At 40.4% G+C, this 19,813-nt stretch overlaps 1 protein-coding gene across 1 annotated transcript in view; it reads right to left on the bottom strand.

The window, feature by feature from the left end:
* Positions 1 to 19,813, bottom strand: part of CLNK (cytokine dependent hematopoietic cell linker) — a 164,995-nt gene that overhangs the window by 72,647 nt on the left and 72,535 nt on the right. Inside the window, exons 4-5 of the mRNA XM_029234714.1 lie at positions 18,988 to 19,016; positions 9,236 to 9,273 (exon numbers count right to left, since the gene is read on the bottom strand). Of these exons, the coding sequence (XP_029090547.1) occupies positions 9,236 to 9,273; positions 18,988 to 19,016 (67 nt within the window). The remainder of the gene's footprint in view (positions 1 to 9,235; positions 9,274 to 18,987; positions 19,017 to 19,813) is intronic.

The raw sequence follows: 19,813 nt of genomic DNA, 5'->3' as shown, positions 1-19,813 counted from the left end.
TCTTTCTTTCTTTCTTTCTTTCTTTCTTTCTTTCTTTCTTTCTTTCTTTCTTTCCTTCTTTCTTTCTTTCTTTCTTCTTTCTCCCTTTCCTTCTGAGCCATGTGGCTGACAGGGTCTTGATGCTCTGGCCGGGTTTCAGGCCTGAGCCTCTGAGGTGGGAGAGCTGAGTTCAGGACATTGTTCAGGACCAGAGACCTCATGGCTCCATATAATATCAAATGGCAAAAGCGCTCCCAGAGATCTCCATCTCAACGCTAAGACCCAACTCCACTCAAAGAGCAGCAAGTTACAGTGCTGGACAGCCTATGCCAAAAAAAACTAGCAAGACAGGAATGCAACCCCACCCAGTAGTAGAGAGGCTGCCTAAAATCATATTAAGGTCACAGACACCCCAAAACACACCACCAGATGGGGTCCTACCCACCAGAAAGACAAGATCCAGCCTCATCCACCAGAACACAGGCACCAGTCCCCTCAACCAGGAAGCCTACAAAACCCACTGAACCAATCTCAGCCACTGGGGGCAGACACCAAAAACAACAGGAACTACGAAACTGCAGCCTGTGAAAAGGAGACCCCAAACACAGTAAGTTAAGCAAAATGAGAAGACAGAGAAATACACAGCAGATGAAGGAGCAAGGTAAAAACTCACCAGACCAAACAAATGAAGAGGAAATAGGCAGTCTACCTGACAAAGAGTACAGAGTAATGATAGTAAAGATGATCCAAAATCTTGGAAATAGAATGGAGAAAATACAAGAAACGTTTACCAAGGACCTAGAAGAATTAAAAAGCAAACAAAAAATGATGAACAACACAATAAATGAAATTAAAAATTCTCTAGATGGAATCAATAGCAGAATACCTGAGGCAGAAGAATGGATAAGAGACCTGGAAGATAAAATATTGGAAACGACTGCCACAGAGCAGAATAAAGAAAAAAGAATGAAAAGAATTGAGGACAGTATCAGAGACCTCTGGGACAACATTAAACACACCAACATTCGAATTATAGGGGTCCCAGAAGAAGAAGAGAAAAAGAAAGGGTCTGAGAAAATATTTGAAGAGATTATAGTTGGAAACTTCCCTAATATGGGACAGCAAATAGTCGAAAGTCCAGGAAGCACAGGGAGTCCCATACAGGATAAGTCCAAGGAGAAACATGCCAAGACACATATTAATCAAACTATCAAAAATTAAATACAAAGAAAAATATTAAAAGCAGAAAGGGAAAAGCAACAAATAACATATAAGGGAATCCCCATAAGGCTAAGAGCTGATCTTTCAGCAGAAACTCTGCAAGCCAGAAGAGAGTGGCAGGACATATTTAAAGTGATGAAAGGGAAAAACGTACAACCAAGATTACTCTACCCAGCAAGGATCTCACTCAGAGTCGATGGAGAAATTAAAACCTTTACAGACAAGCAAAAGTTAAGAGAATTCAGCACCACCAAACCAGCTTTATAACAAATGCTAAAGGAACTTCTCTAGGAAGGAAACACAAGAGAATGAAAAGACCTACAATAACAAAACCAAAACAGTTAAGAAAATGGTAATAGGAACATACATATTGATAACTACCTTAAATGTAAATGGATTAAATGCTCCAACCAAAAGACACAGACTAGCTGAATGGATACAAAAACAAGACCCGTACATATGCTGTCTACAAGAGACACACTTCAGGCCTAGGGACACATACAGACTGAAAGTGAGGGGATGGAAAAAGATATTCCATGCAAATGGAAATCAAAAGAAAGCTGGAGTAGCATTCTCATATCAGACAAAATTGACTTTAAAATAAAGACTATTACAAGGGACAAAGAAGGCCACTACATAATGATCAAGGGATCAATCCAAGAAGACAATATAAGAATTGTAAATATTTATGAACCCAACATAGGTGCACCTCAATATGTAAGGCAAATGCTAACAGCCATACAAGGGGAAATCGACAGTAACACAATCATAGTAGGGGACTTTAACACGCCACTTTCACCAATGGACACATCACCCAAAATGAAAATAAATAAGGAAACACAAACTTTAAATGATACATTAAACAAGATGGACTTAATTGATATTTATAGGACATTCCATACAAAAATAACAGAATACACTTTCTTCTCAGGTGCTCATGGAACATTCTCCAGGATAGATCATATCCTGTGTCACAGATCAAGCCTTGGTAAATTTAAGACAATTGAAATCATATCAAGCATCTTTTCTGACCACAACGCTATGAGAGTAGATATCAATTACAGGAAAAAAATCTGTAGGAAAACTACTAAATAACCAAGAGATCACTGAAGAAATCAAAGAGGAAATAAAAAAATACCTAGAAACAAAAGACAATGAAAACACGATGACCGAAAACCTATGGGATGCAGCAAAAGCAGTTCTAAGGGGGAAGTTTATAGCAATACAATCCTACCTTAAGAAGCAAGAAACATCTCAAATGAACAACCTAACCTTACACCAAAAGCAATTAGACAAAGAAGAAAAAAAAACCCTCCAAAGTTAGCAGAAGGAAAGACATCATAAAAATCAGATCAGAAATAAATGAAAAAGAAATGAAGGAAACAATAGCAAAGATCAATAAAACTAAAAGCTGTTTCTTTGAGAAGATACACATAATTGATAAACCACTAGCCAGACTTATCAAGAAAAAAAGGGGGAAGACACAAATCAATAGATTTAGAAATGAAAAAGGAGATGTAACAACTGACACTGCAGAAATACAAAGGATCATGAGAGATTACAACAAGCAACTATATACCAATAAAATGGACAACCTGGAAGAAATGGACAAATTCTTAGAAAAGCACAACCTTCTGAGGCTGAAGCAGGAAGATATAGAGAATATAAACAGATCAATCACAAGCACTGAAATTGAGACTGTGATTAAAAATCTTCTGACAAACAAAAGCCCAGGACCAGATGGCTTCACAGGCAAATTCTGTTAAGCATTTAGAGAAGAGCTAACACTTATCCTTCTCAAACTCTTCCAAAATATAGCAGAGGGAGGAACAGTATCAAACTCATTCTATGAGGCCACCATCACCCTGATACCAAAACCAGACAAAGATGTCACAAAGAAAGAGAACTACAGGCCAATACCACTGATGAACATAGATACAAAAATCCTTAACAGAATACTAGCAAACAGAATCCAGCAACACATTAAAAGGATCATACACCATGATGAAGTGGGGTTTATCCCAGGAACGCAAGGATCCTTCAATATATGCAAATCAATCAATGCGATATACCATATTAACAAATTGAAGGAGAAAAATCACATGATCATCTCAATAGATGCAGAAAAAGCTTTCAACAAAATTTAACACTGATTTATGATAAAAACTCTCCAGAAAGTAGGCATAGAGGGATGTTACCTCAACATAGTAAAGGCCATATATGACAAACCCACAGCCAACATCATTCTCAATGGTGAAAAACTGAAACCATTTCCTCTAAGATCAGGAACAAGACAAGGTTGTTCACTCTCACCACTATTATTCAACATTGTTTTGGAAGTTTTAGCCACAGCAATCAGAGAAGAAAAAGAAATAAAAGGAATCCAAACTGGAAAAGAAGTAAAGCTGTCACTGTTTGCAGATGACATGATACTATACATAGAGAATCCTAAAGATGCTACCAGAAAACTACTAGAGCTAATCAATGAATTTGGTAAAGTAGCAGGATAAAAATTAATGCACAGAAATCTCTTGCATTCCTATACATTAATGATGAAAAATCTGAAAGAGAAATTAAGGAAACACTCCCATTTACCATTGCAACAAAAAGAATAAAATAGCTAGGAATAAATCTACCTAAGGAGAAAAAAGACCTGTATGCAGAAAACTATAAGACACTGATGAAAGAAATTAAAGACGATACAAACAGATGGAGAGATATACCATATTATTGGATTGGAAGAATCAACATTGTGAAAATGACTCTACTACCCAAAGCAATCTACAGATTCAATGCAATCCCTGTCAAACTACCAATGGCAATTTTCACAGAACTAGAACGAAAATTTTCACAATTTGTATGGAAACACAAAGACCTCAAATAGCCAAAGCAATCTTGAGAAAGAAAAACGGAGCTGGAGGAATCAGGCTCCCAGACTTCAAACTATACTACAAAGTTACAGTAATCAAGCCTTAAGGTATTGGCACAAAAACACAAATATAGATCAAAGGAACAGGATAGAAAGCCCAGAGATAAACCCTGACACATATGGTCACCTTTTTTCTGATAAAGGAGGCAAGAATATACAATGGAAAAAAGACAGGCTTTTCAATAAGTGGTGTCGGGAAAAGTGGACAGCTACATGTAAAAGAATGAAATTAGAACACCCCCTAACACCATACAGAAAAGTAAACTCAAAATGGATTCAAGACCTAAATGTAAGGCTGGACACTATAAAACTCTTAGAGTAAAACATAGGCAGAACACTCCATTACATAAATCACAGCAAGATCCTTTTTGACCCACCTCCTAGAGAAATAGAAATAAAAACGAAAATAAACAAATGGGACCTAATGAAACTTAAAAGCTTTTGCACAGCAAAGGAAACCATAAAAAGACGAAAAGACAACCCTCAGAATGGGAGAAAATATTTGCAAATGAAGCAACTGACAAAGGATTAATCTCCAAAATTTACAAGCAGCTCGTGCAGCTCAATATCAAAAAAAACAAACAACCCAATCCAAAAGTGGGCAGAAGACCTAAATAGACATTTCTCCAAAGAAGATACACAGATTGCCAGCAAACACGTGAAGGGATGCTCAACATCAGTAATCATCAGAGAAATGCAAGACAAAACTACAGTGAGGTATCACCTCACACCAGTCAGAATGGCATCATGAAAATATGTACAAACAATAAATGCTGGAGAGAGTGTGGAGAAAAGGGAACCCCCTTGCACTGTTGGTGGGAATTTAAATTGATACAACCACTATGGAGAACAGTATGGAGGTTCCTTAAAAAACTAAAAATAGAACTACCATACGACCTAGCAATCCCACTACTGGACATATACCCTGAGAAAACCATACTTGAAAAAGAGTCATGTACCACAATGTTCATTGCAGCTCTATTTCCAATAGACAGGATATGGAAGCAACCTACGTGTCCATCAACAGGTGAGTGAATAAAGAAGATATGGCACATATATACAATGGAATATTACTCAGCCATAAAAAGAAATGAAATTGAGTTATTTGCGGTGAGGTGGATGGACATAGAGTCTGTCATACAGAGTGAAGTAAGTCAGAAAGAGAAAACAAATACCGTATGCTAACACATATATATGAAATCTAAAAAAAAGTAAAAGTTTCTGAAGAACCCAGGGGCAGGACAGGAATAAAGATGCAGATGTAGAGAATGGACTTGAGGACATGTGGAGGGGGAAGGGTAAGCTGGGATGAAGTGAGAGAGTGGCATGGACATATATACACTACCAAATGTAAAATAGATAGCTAGTGGGAAGCAGCCACATAGCACAGGGAGATCAGCTCAGTGCTTTGTGTCCACCTAGAGGGGTGGGATAGGGAGTTTGGGAGGGAGACGCAAGAGAGAGGAGATATGGGGATATATGTATAGCTGATTCACTTTGTTGTAAAGCAGAAACTAACACACCATTGTAAAGCAATTATACTCCAATAAAGACATTAAAGAAAAAATAAGCAAATCGAATACAACAATACATTAGGATCATACACCACGATCAAATGAGATTTATTCCAAGGATGCAAGGATAGTTCAATCTGCAAATCAATCAACACGATACACCACATTAACCAAACGAAGGATAAAAAAATCACATATTGACTTCAATAGATGCATAAAAGTATTTGACAAGTTTCAACATCTGTTTATGATAAAAACTGAATAAAATGAGTATAGGAGGCATATACCTTAACATAATAAAGGCCATGTATGAGAAGCCCACAGTTAACATCATACTCAGACAGAAGTGTCTTAACTGAGATCATGAATGTAAAATTTTTAGCAAAATACCTGAGGGTCAGCACTCACTAAACACTAGTTGTAAATATTATTATGACTGCTACTGTAATAACAACTACTATTTAAAAAAGCTTGAGATAAGAGAAGGCCACCAATCATGGTTTGTTCTCCTCCCTTTAAAGTCTCTCTAACATTTGTTGAGTACTTTATATGTGTTAGGTGCTTTCTGTACTCTATTTCATTGTATAAGCAGAAATACCTATGAGGTGATTTTACTATAGTGTAGGAACCTGGAATTAGATAGGCTTGAGTTTAAATTCTAGGTTGGCATTATTCTCATTCTGAAATATATTTAGACAAGTGCTTTAGTAGTCCCAAGCTTCCAGGTGTATGTCTTTTTTTTATCATCACTCTATCAAAGGGAAAGCAGTTTGGTAAAAGTAAAGACTAGTTACAGGATGAGTCTGCTTTCCAGGTAAGCAATAGCATGGGGGGACCTCACCAGGCCCCTATCTGGAGGACATTTTGGGCTCCACTTTGGCTCAAGGAAACTCTGCTCATTCAATGAAAAGGTATAGAATGCAATTTAGTAAATCTGTGTTCTTCATGGGACAGCATAAAGAAGGAGATGGACCCACTGAAGACAACAATTTTGACTTTCAATGTGCTAGCCCTTGATTTTCCCAAGTGCTTCCTATGGAAAACAAGGCTTGAGTCTTACATGAACAGAGGAATTAGGCAAGTTTTGAAGGGCCCGTTTATCAAACGTAAAGAGTTCAGGTGCAGGAGACCAGGGAGCGACATAGTGATTTAAGAGCAGGAACAGGTTAGTAGGGGGGAGCTTGGTGACCCAAAGGAAAAAGATTACGTCACTGAACACAAAGTTGGAGTAGAAACATTTGCATATTTGCACTCATGCTGTGCCCCCAGCAACAGGTCATTATAGCCCTGAAACCCTGCCTACTTGGTCTGGTCTCAGGAGGTAAGCAGGGATCAGACTAGGAGTTCTTGGATGGGAAACCAGGTGAGATTGGTCTGCTTAGCATTAGCATGGATCCAAGATGGAGTCATCCTCTCCTAGATCTAAACTGTGAGTCCACTTTATGACCTTGGGGAGGTTACTTAACCTCCCTTACTTCAGTCTGTAAATTGGAGAAGGCTAAAGTTACCTTATTTGGTTGCAGTCAGAGATTAATTGAGCAAATTGTATATAAAGGTTCTACTTTGGTGCCTGCCCATGACAGGAGCTCAGGACACGTTAGATCCCTTCTCTCTAGTTGACGTGCTGAGTTATCAGCGGAGCTGAGTGCCCATGGCAAAGCAAAGATGCTGGGAGGTGCACTCCAGGGGTTTTCACAATTGACCTGGCAAAGTGAGTGAGGTGACTGGGCTGTTCTCCTCCAGAACTGCACACAGAAGTGAGCTCTGAGTTGAAGCACCAGTATTTGACTCCTTTGGGATTTGACAGATAGACATTTTTGCAAGGACATCATTTTTATACTATTACGGCAACCAAGACTCCTCAGAGCATAGTCTCTTTGGGAAAGCCTTGGACCTGCTGGAAGAACTGGAGATGTGAGACAGAGCCCATCTTTAGTCCTGTCACCTTGCTAGACTTCATGGGCGCAGGGCACAAAGGGACGCCAGCAGGAACAGCAACCATCGCTCCAGGTCTGAAGAGAATCTACATCAGACCCTCAGAATCTTGCCCCCAGGACCAAATATAAATATTTTGGTTTATTTTTTTCCAGAAAGAGAAAGGGACAGAGTTTTATTTTAAATATAATGCATTACATCTATTTATCTGTTAACCTATCTAGTATCTGTCTACTGTCACTATCAGGGTTCTTACTAAAAGCTCAGTATATATAAGCCTTATACTTTATAAAATATTTTGTGATTGACTGATTGATTCATCGTGTGTATGTGTGTGTGAGTGTGTGTCCTGGGATGAAGAGCCATAGCTTTAATTTAATTTTTTATTTAAACTTATTTATTTATTTTTATTATTGGCTGTATTGGGTCTTTGTTGCTGTGTGCGGACTTTCTCTAGTTGAGGTGAGCAGCGGCTACTCTTTGTTGTGGTGCGTGGGCTTATTGCAGTGGCTTCTCTTGTTGCGGGGCATGGGCTCTAGGCACGTGGGCTTCAGTAGTTGTGGCACATGGGCTCACTAATTGTGGCACACAGGCTTAGTTGCTCCAGGGCATGTGGGATCTTCCCAAACCAGGGCTTGAACCCATGTCCCTTGCATTGGCAGGCGGATTCTTAACCACTCTGCCACCAGGGAAATCCAAATTCTTAAGGAAGTCTTTCAAATAGTAAAGAACCAATGATTTTACAGGTAAATCCTGTCTATCTATCTATCATCTATTTATCATCTATCTATCTCTATCATTTCTATCTACCCCATTTATCATCTATAGATAGGTTAGTTAAAAGTATTCAAATTATGTATATTATAATTTAACAATTAAATTATTTATAGTATTAGATATCTAATTTCATGTTATAAATTTAAAATTTTCTTGTCATTAAACTTCTTTGTAAATATTATCAATGACTTCATAATATGAATATATCATAATACATTCAATGATTCTTCTATTATTGAATATTTAGCATGATCCTAGTGTGTTGCCATTTAAAATATATTATAAAATATAGATGAGTATTTAAATATTAATCCAAATTTTAGCTTAATTCTTTAAATTCCCAACCATAGAATTATGGGGCCTAAGAAAATGGACATTTTTATATTTGTTAGTTAATATTATGAAATTGCTTTCCAAAGAGTTTCTTGCAATTTAAAATTTCACCATGAGTTTTAGGAAGTGATTTTCTCATCACACACTTGCCAGCACCATGTGTTGGTATTTTCACCTTATTCAATCTTCACAATGGCCATTGTGAGTTAATTTTTGTCTTTATTGTATAGTTGAGGAACGGAAATGTAATATTTTTCCCTTTCTCTATATTAATGCCTCAATATTTATTTATTTTTCCAGTTTTACTGAGAAATAATTGACATACATCACTGTATAAGTTTAAGACATACAGCATGATGATTTGATTTACATATATTGTAGGAATACAGTTTTCTACCCAAGAACTGAAATGCAGTTTTCTCTGCCAGGGAATTATGCCATTTGGAAAAGTTTAATTGTTTTAAATTCACTAAGTACCTTGATAAAAGCCACTTACTTTGTAAATATCAAACACTGACAAAATAGGTAAGGAAAGCAGCTGACTTACGTCGTCAAGAAGAGGCTCATTAATAGTCTGGTACTGGCCTGCCAACAAAAAGAGACCAAAATGTTATTGCAAAACATTGGGAAGACTGGGCCCTTGTTTTTCTCCAGAAATCTTGTGCTCATTTCAATTAATTTTTCTTGACTGTAATTGCTCAAAATGAAGTGCACATTTCCATGCTTCTCATTCTATCAGCTGCTGTTACATAACAGGGGCAATGGAAAAGGAGGAAAGAGAATCAATTCCCAACTAAGAAGCCTTTCCACAGCAAGCTAGCCTTCTCGTTGAAAGAGAAACAATGTTAGAAGGAACGCCGCCCCCCAATCAGTAGCACCCAAAGTGATGACTCAGCAGCATCTCAGCCAATGACCACATGTGTTTTCCCCTTGCCCTCTGGCACACATTGCATTTGCAATAATCTGTCCACACATTGTCTTCTTGAACAGACTCTACATATTTTAAGAGTAGGGGCCATATCTACTTATTCATCTATCCCTGGCTTGATGTGCAGGGCCCTCTTGACCAAATCAGTTTTTTTTTTTTTTTTTTTGCGGTACGCGGGCCTCTCACTGTTGTGGCCACTCCCGTTGCGGAGCACAGGCTCCGGACGCGCAGGCTCAGCGGCATGGCTCATGGGCCCAGCCGCTCCGCGGCATGTGGGATCTTCCCGGACCAGAGCACAAACCCGTGTCCCCTGCATCGGCAGGCGGACTTTCAACCACAGCGCCACCAGGGAAGCCCCAAATAAGTTCTTGATAGGAGTTTGATGAATAAATCTTGTTCAGCAGATGTTTCTTGACACTCAACTTCCTCCCTTGGACTTGTTCTATGAAAGATTGCCAGAAGGTCATCTAGTGTATTCAGTGCTCGATGTTTTACATTTTACCCTCAGATTATGCAAAACCACCAAAGAATTGCTCACATGACCTGCAGGTTTATTTTGCTTCCTCATACGCTTAATTTTCCTAAATTGCAGTACAATTTCATGCTGTTAGTCTGAATTTGGGAACATTGTAGGCATAAAATGTTCTTATCATGTTCTCTTTATTAGCACATATATGAGAAGTTTCTAGTAGGTCTCAGGACCAGAAGCTGCACACTTCTTTGCTTTGATTTAATGGAAAACATCAATCTTAAAAGAGATCACATTTCCCTTCCTCCTTTAGCTGTTAAGACTCTCAGGGCAAATTTCTAGCCTGCGTCCAAATAGTGCAGAGGACCATGGTATGATGTGTATTTCTACCTTTTGGTCTGGCTTCATCATGTTCTTAAATTTTGTCCTTTCACCCTGAATTCTCGTCCCATACCAAAATACAAAATTAATAGCGGTGAATTTGTGCCAGCATGCCAAAGTCTTCTGTAGGGTGTAATGTATAAATTAATGAAACTTTGGCTCAGTGGAAACACAGTTCTATGGAATTTGCCTAGGACCAGTGCATGGGGGAAATGTTAAGCCAGAGCTAATCTCCTTGAGATAATGAGCCAGGAGGAGGAGAATCCTGTCTGCACCTGCCACCAGTTACAGTCTATTCTGGTGGTAGGACCAGTAGCAAACACTACCCCGGGGGCACTAATAACATCTCCCTGTCCCAGCACAATTACACCCATAGTGAGATCCCTGGCAGAGAAACCTACAGGTTTTCCAGCCTTTTAGCAATTTGTACTCTCTCATGAATTGAGTTAAATTAATAATGTCACCCATTAAACACCAGCTGGTCTGGCAGGCACAAATGAGCACAGACTTACTGGGGATCCACTCTGGCACTTGTGATCTAGGAAAGCAGCTCCACTGTCTAATTCAGGGTTCAATATCATTTCATTTTAGGATATTGGCTTCATTGAACTTAGTCATTATACCCACATTCTCATGGAGAGCTGTGAGGATCTCTTCTTTCAGCAGCATTGCAGTCTGAGACCCTCCTGGATTCCCCAAATATGCTGCGTGCCACTTCTGGGTCTTTGCTCGTGTTGATTCCACCTGGAGTCCCTGCCTCCTCCGTTTTGTTTCCCAAGATGCTCAGTAAACTTTGAGATCCTCCTGGGGCTTCCCTTTCTGACCACTACAGGTCACTGTAGTCTCACTGAATCAGTTAACAGCCGTCATTTTCTGTTTTACTCACTGTTGTGCAAATAAAAAGAAGCAGTGTCTGAATACTTCTTTGTTGTTTAAGTCCACTGCCCTTCTATAGGCAAGGGATTATCTTTTATCTCTATCTCCCTCAGTACCTCCCTGTGTTACGAACAATGCAGAGTTCTGCAAATGTAATTTTAAAAGCACAGTTTTAAAACTGTAAATCAGCACGTGTCATTCATGGCCCATGAAACATAGTCCAGATTCCCTGCCGTTGCTCCCAGAGGCCAGCACAGCCTGCCGCCTGGCCTGTCTCTGATCTCATCTCTTTCTAGTTTCTTCCTCCTCTGAGCTCTAACCATATCAGCCTCTTTTTAAGTTCATCCAGTACATCTACCTCAGAGATGTCCCATGTGTCCCTGAGTCCAGAAAGTTCTCTCCTCAGCTCTGGCCGGGCCTGGATACTTTTCACCCATCGTACTGTGTCTGAAATGTCATGTCCTCTGGAGGACCCTCCCTGACTACCAATCTCAGCTAAACATTAAAGAGCACCTTCCAGCCCCGGTCATCGCTAGCTCAGGCGCCTGGCAGTGGTGAGAATGCTGTGTGCTCACCAAACCCCCTTTCCTCTTCCTGTGGGCGCTCGGCTGGCGCACAATTCCTGGCATCCCTTGCACTGGGCGGTCTTGGCATGGAGCTATGGACACTGGGGTGAGGCAGGTGTGATGGATTCCACTCCAGGCTGGTCCGCTTGACTCTCCACCTCTCATTCCTGCCTCAGTGGCTGGCCAGAGGCAGAGGACCCCAAGGCCCTCAGGGATGATGGAAGCCACTGGGTAAAAGGAGAGTGAATCCCAAATGAATGTTTGGAAAAAGACCTCCTTCAATTTACATTGGATTGTGATGTGAGCAAGAAATAAACCTTTATTTTATTAAACTACTAACATTTGTAGTTTATGCATTATAGATGTTAGTCCTCCTTGATTAATACACCCTGCTCAGCTTCTCCTTAGCATGTAAGAACAAAGCAAGCCAATGAATATATCACACAGTTACGGACGGTGGTGCCTGTCTCGCCCGAGGCAGTGGTGAGATTCCAGGCTCTTGATCACTCCTGTAACCCTGTGTATGGTAAGTGACAATAAATGAACGGTCGGCTGTGGAAACACCCAGAGCTTGGAACCAGCGACAGAACTTTCAGTAGAACCTGATCCCCTCCCTTGCTGAGCGAACTTGAGATTGGTGCTCCCTCTTGCTGGGCCCAGATCCTCACCATAGTAACGGTCCCCCAAATTCTTCCCAGTCTTTGAGTCTTCCTGAACTGAAGGAGAGATTGGCTTCTCAGAAGAGCCGTTGTTTAGAAGGATGAGGGAAGCTGCTTAGTATCTTTCCACATCACCATCCTGGAAGAGTGATGGTGATGCTGTGACAGTGGAGGGTCCCTCATCGCCCTCTGGAACCAAACAGCCACAGAGAACAACTGATTTCTGCGTGACCCTCAAAGGAAACATCTTTTTACAAAAGACAACATGTCCCTAGCAGTTATTTTTGAGAGGGAAGTGAAGATGAATATGTGTCATGTAAAGCTCAGGGGGTTTCCTGACTGGCAGAGGCAATTACCCCAGACTTTAGTCATGAACATGGACACCTCATGCCTGCAGAGGTGTGACAAAGGTGTACAACCAATGCCCATCAAATTTAGGTCCCCTGACCATCGGCATCTTGGGTGCTTTATAAAAAAGAAAGAAAGAAAATGTGGGCTCCAGAACAAATCAATTGCTTTTTACACAAGCTCCTATGGTGATATTTATTCTGGTCTCAGAAGTCTGAGAATTAGTGACATAGAAGCTCCCACTCTTGTCCAGTGGAAGGTGAGCCATGTGAGTTAAATAAAGTGAGGAAGAGAGACTCTCAGGTTATTTTCACTTATAAACACTTCCATGAACTTAAGCCCCTGGAGGTGCAAGGCTGGTGCCTTGTCTATGTCCCCATTTAGTACCTTTAAAGGGGCAGGGTAGCTGGCTGAGTACCCAAGTGCTGTTGCCATGGGATAGGCAAGGGTGAAGAAAATCCCGAACTAGTCCCATGAAGAGAATATGCTTCCCTGGTGTGAGAAGAAGGGTAAAAGTAGGAAGCCTGCAGAGTTCTAGAACTTTCTCTAGGAAGGGAAATGAGTTAACAGGCCTTTCAGATGATTGTATTTCTAAACCAGACAGGTTCCCCAAGTGAAACCAGCTTCTGCTTTCATTTCAGTCATGAAACCAGAGGGAGAGGCACAGGGGGAGAGAGGAATGGTGAGGGTTAGGGTTGCCTCCAATTCCAGAGGCTGCCAGCTGGACTTATAAATATGTAGAAAAAAACAAGAGGCCAGTGAATCCCAACTTCCCGTCACTAAGTGCTCCAGAGCGGAGACCATTGTGTCTCCGCATATCCATTTTCCCTTGCTTCTCTGTACTAGAACTCCTCCTGGTTGGCTGGGTACATGGCCACCTTGAGTAAGTCCTTATTACCTGTCCTAATCTTCATGTGGGCATGAGTTCAAGTTTTGGTTGATGGAAGAGGTGGAAAATCAACTCACCATTTCCAGGAAACTTTCTTGAGGGAAGTTGTTGTGCACCATTCATTCCTTCTTCTCCTTCCCTTCATCCCTCCTGCAGCCCAGAGCACAGACATCACTATTTTAGGCGATGGTATGGAGGCCAACTCGAGGTGGGGAGGGATGCAGGAAGGGCAGGGTCTCTGAGGACCCTGAGGAGAGGAGCTGCCAAACAGCCTTAGACTGCTTGCCTCTGGTCTTGACTTACATAAAAAACTAAACATAAACATTTGTCATGTTTCAGCCCCACGATTTCTTTTTTAAAGTGTCTTGCAGCCTTAAATGTTTTTTTTTTAATCAATCTTGGTGCTCACCAATAACGTAGCAGAGCCTCTGATCAAAGGCACGGACACATGTTTCACAGAAGCTGAATGAGAAGTTCTAGGTTCAAATCCTGGCCATTTCACTTTCTGGCCGTGTGACCTCAGGCAAGCTTGTAAGCCGGGTGGGAATAAGAGTATCTACCCCAAATAGCTGTTGAGAAGTGTATATAAATAACTCTCTGGCTCAGTGCGCCACTAAGGAATTGCTGTGTTCTGTGTTTCATGTCTTTTCAAGTTCAACTTCATGGCCAAATCTTTTTCACTCAATCCAGATCTTTAGATCTTCAGATCTATATCTTGTTCATTATTTAGTGCCCATTTTCAAACAAAGTATGTGCCTTTTCCAACATTCAACTGTGTTGACGAGCACCAGTCAGTTCTTCAGAAGGGTTCTTCAAGCTGAGGTCCCTTCTAGCCGTGAAGCTCTGGGATTCAATGACTGAGAAAACCGAGGCTGACAATATTTGGTGCCTAACTTAACATGTGTGCTATGATGGATCTGAGCTCTACACTACTGGTGTCTTTACGCGTTCCCTAACTTCACTTGGGCTTCATTTAGCTGATCTATACAGCAAGGATAATAAAATCTGTACCTTACAACTAAATTAGATAAGTGTATAAATGGTCTGGCACAAAGTAGAGACTCCATATATGTTAGTTTCTTTTCATTTTCTCTCATTCACAGATCCTAGGGCTCGCTGGTATCATGAGAGAACCAGTGTACAAACTCTGAACTCCACACTTACAGCCCTTGGTTCTTTCCTCTACAAGATGCTGCCTTTCTCCATTTTTATCTTTTAAAAACTTGAAAATATTTGGGGATGGAGGGCATTGGCCTGATCTTCCTCTCACTATGGTGGAGTAGGATAGTTTACACTCTTTACCCTGGCAGTTCCCAAACTTTAGAACATCTTCAGCTTGGCATCGATCCATGGTTATAGGGAAAGGCAGGAAGGAATTTGCCTAGAGTTATTTTCACTGTCTCTGAGTAAAGGATTGTGATGTCCAATAAGCCTTGACTATGACTTGTATAGTCAAGGGGAGCAGAGAAGGAAAAGGGAAGAAAAGAGGGAAGTAGGAAGGGAAAGAAAGAGACAGAAATAGAGATATAGAATATATATACACACATATAATGTATGTATGTTATATATCTATTATATATTGACTTTGTCATCTATCATCTATCTGTCTGTCTATCTATCTGTCTACCTATGTATCTATCAACTCAGTCATCTAGCACTTCTGGGAATTTTGGTTTTATTCACTGAACCACAGTCTCTTGATCTGAAGATTATAAACTGTGAATTCCAAGTCACAAATAGTCTAAACTCACAGTTACATGGGAAACATGTATTGGGAGTTGTGAGAACAGGCTTAATGTTCTCACTAGATGGCTCTTGGAAATTCACTTCCCTTTTCTAGTTCTTAGTTTCCTCATCTGTAGAGCACAGTTTTAGAATCTCATACTAGCTGAGTCCCCAGAAATTTTCATTTTTATTTCCTTTTTTAAAAGCTTGTGGCCAAAGCTGGTTAGAGTGTCTGTCACATTAAGAAACTACCACAATTGGTTGAATGAATGGATGGATGGATGAATGAACGGTGATAGTTAAGGCAGCTGCCTCTTGGTGGAGACAGCTTTGATAGTTTTCATCCACCTATCTGTATATGTTTTTGCTTCAGCCAATGATTCTCAAAAGACTGTCCTAGAACTACCTGAATTAGAATTATCGTGTTAAAGGTAAGGATTCTCTGGCCTCACTATAGCTCTACCAAAGCATAAACCCTGGCGTGGGCTTGATGATATGCATTTTTCACTGCTGTCATTCTGATACATGATGAATTGTGAAGACATTGTAAATCCTTGGGCATATCAACCTTAGATGATTTGAGTACTGGCTTGTGCTTATAAGAACTGGGTGGACACCTTTTCCCTGCAATTCAACTGTTAACATTTCAATTTGTTTCTGTTCACCAATTTCCTCAACATCTTGGAGAGAACCAGCCTCTGATAAACTAACACAGATACTGAATTATCTAGAAATTGCCAGAAGGAGGCACTGGATGCTCACATATTCCATACCCGCCTTTCCTCCCTCTAGTCCTAAAATTTGTGTTAATTTTTCTTTTAGAAGTGGGAAAAACCAACGTTTAAGATTGATTTCCTGGGCTTCCCTGTTGGCACAGTGGTTGAGAATCCGCCAATGCAGGGGACATGGGTTCGAGCCCTGGCCCGGGAAGATCCCACATGCTGCAGAGCAATGAAGCCCGTGTGCCACAACTACTGAGCCCATGCGCCGCAACTACTGAAGCTGCATGCCTAGAGCCTGTGCTCCACAACAAGAGAAGCCACAGCAATGAGAAGCCCGTGCACCGCAACGAAGAGTAGTCCCCGCTCGCCGCAACTAGAGAAAGCTGGTGTGCTGCAACAAAGACACAACACAGCCAAAAATAAATAAATAAAATAAATAAATTAAAAAAAAAAAAGATTGATTTCCTTAGGAAAAAACAAAACAAGTGTTCCTGGACAAAATGAAATTTCTTGTCTGTCTGAGTCAACCAATATACATCTTTATCAGTTTTTATTGTGTGTGGTAACTTAAGACAGAAAGCCTCACTTTCTAAATAGGGCTATCCTCTCGATTTCATTTTTTATTAAGTGGAAGGAGAAAATCTCCCGAGTTTATTTTATGGAAAAACATGACCCTGTTCTCTATATATCAACTTCATAGAAGATGTTGGTATTGACAGACAGATTGTCCAAGTTTGAATATGTGTTTGTCTTCTCCAGGCCTAGAGAATTTTTTTTTTGATAGATTGTTTTTAGTATACAAAAAAATGCTGCTGTAGAAAAATTATAAGATACAGGTAAGCAAAAAAGAGGAGAATAAAAATCACTATAACGTCCCCATACCAAGATAACCACTATAAATATTTGATTACAGAAAATCACTAACAACACATACACACATGATATAATCTATGTATAGATGATCAAAATATATGCACACTGTTTTCTTGCCTGCCCTTTCATATAATAGCATGCTATAACATACCCATGATTGAATATGCTTCAACATCATCATTTTTAATGGCTATGTAGTATTCTTTCATATAGATGCCCTACCATATTTTCAACAAATCCCATGGTAAAAAATTGCAAACAACTTTAAAGTATCTGGGAATGTTATAAATAGCACCACGATGAGCAGTCTCTTATGTAAATCATCATGTGCATCTTTAATTATATCAGTTTTATTAGAGTGTAGTGGACACTGGCATTGGTGCCTAAGCTTGCATAGGCTGGGGTGGTGTGGTTTGCTAAGTATTTTTGTCAGGATACAGATCTGAGTGCCTATGGGCAGGTCTGGGCAGCTTTATCTCAGTTGACTTTTGGGGGGTTTTGATTTGTTTTCTTTTCCCTGCTTGTGTCTCTAGAATGTTGTTAATGAAATGGAATCCCACCTGTCAGTTTTTTTTCTACCTTAAGGCAGGTGGAGAACGAGCCCAAAGGGGGAGGGGTACAGGTCACATTTATAATTCACCAGTCACCGAATCAGGTTAGCAACCTCATTTCCAAGCACCATCCCCTTTAGAATTCTCTACAGTCCCCCCAAGACTTTAAGTGGATGGTAGGAAGGGCTGAGAGGTGACAAGTAGTTGGAGGGGGGCTACTTTTGACACCAAGGACTCAGTACAGTTTGGAAACATCTACCTTGAGAGAATGTAACCTTTCTTAGGACCTGAGAAGCTTCAGAAGAAAAACACATTCTGCAAGAGGGATTAGAGCTGGGTGCTCATTTGTTTCTTATTTATATTCCTACTTGCAGCATTGATTTTGCTTTCTCGTCCTTCTCCTCCCTGCTGTGCAAGCCACGCTGGGTGGCTGGGTGCTGCTTATATTCTCCAACGTGTGCTATAATGAATCCTGTGAATTGATTTGCAGATGACATCACTCCCAATGCATCTATTGCTTCTTTGCACACTTCCTGTATTTCTCTCTCTCTTTTATTTATCTCTCTTTTATTATGTGCCACACAGCTTGTGGGATCCTAATTCCCTCACCAGGGATCGAACCCAGGCCCATGGCAGTGAAAGCGCAGTGTCTTAACCACTGGACTGTCAGGGAGCTCCCTATTTCTCTTTTTTTATGTCTCATTCCAGTCATTATTTCTAGCCACCACTTTTCTAGTTAGTCCTATGGGACTTTCCTTGATATAATAATACTCCAAGATGAGTATACTTTATTTTACTTTAATTTATAAAGTAAGTATATACTTTATTCAAACTTTAATGGCGTCTTACTCTGTGTCTAGTAACAGGAACTGGGCTCTGAAAAGAGATGCAGGAGAAGCATAAAATGTGTTTTCTGACCCATTCACTCACTCAACACATATTTTGGGGGGAGCCCATTATGTACAGTTTAGTTGAACAAACACTAATGAGTAGCCACAATACTGGCATTCAGGCAGACGTATACCCATTTTGCAGTTGAAGGAACTCAAGCCCACAGGGATCTGTGCTTCATCCAAGGCTGCACAGCTAAGAAATGGAGAGCCAGGATTCCCGCGCCGTCTGCCAGCCTCCAAAGCTGTGGATGTCACACACTTCCAGCCTGGGAGCCACCAGAGGGAAAGACCCTAAGTCACCAGTGTCACCTTGAACCGGCCAATAGTTTTATCCAAAGAAAAACAAAAGAATGGAAAGAAGAGTAACAGACTCCTGCTAACATTCCCACTGCTTAGGTGTCTGGGGGACCCTGACTCACCTGTGACACGATGGATTCGAGGCCATGACCTAGGGCAGAAAAGAGAACCAAGGTAAGTGTCAGCTGCAAGCGATTCACCATCCTCCCCAGAGGAGTGGGTAGTCATCAAACGCAGATCACAAATCAACTTATGCGACACTTCCTTTATGTTTGTGCTGTTCTAGACCAAAAGGAACATCTCATTACAGAGAACATAGAAAATAGAAAAATGCATGGAGAAGAAAATAACAGTCAACACCACAGGTGATATTTTGGCGAGTCTCAGACACATATGTGCACGCGTGTATGAAGATGTCTTCATGCATTTCAATATACAGATGTCTAAAAATAATATAAAAGAATGTATAGGCTCCTGATGTTAAAAATGCATTGTAGATCTTTGTTACTCGAAAACATGGTATTTATCAGCTGTGTGATTTTTGGAGAGGGAAATTAGGTTCCTGCTCATTTTTACAATTGTAAATCATGTTGCAGTGTGTACCCTTGCTGCAACATGATATCCTTTTTAATCTGATCTCTGAGTGTTTCCATGGAGAGACTCCATCAAGTGCAACTGCGATGAAGGTGTCTGATAATGATAATGTGGGTCTCCTAGGCCCCTTGTTTCATATCACTCAGGTGCCTTCTGGATGGGTTGAATGAATTTATATTCTTATCTACAGAGTGTGAAGTGACCATCTCAACATATCTTACCACCATTAAATCCACGATCATTTAAAACAACTTTTCCTACTTGCTTCCTTATTTTATCTGTTTCACTTCCCTGATGCCTAGTTAGATTAACTATTATTTATTTCAAATGGTTTTGGGCCGTTTGCATTTCTTC

This window comes from Monodon monoceros, unplaced genomic scaffold (assembly GCF_005190385.1).
Source record: "Monodon monoceros isolate NGI ecotype Baffin Bay Population unplaced genomic scaffold, NGI_Narwhal_1 Super_Scaffold_20, whole genome shotgun sequence".
Taxonomy (NCBI): Eukaryota; Metazoa; Chordata; class Mammalia; order Artiodactyla; family Monodontidae; genus Monodon; species Monodon monoceros.
Note: the sequence above shows the minus strand (reverse complement) of the source record. Positions and strands in the feature narration are given on the sequence as shown.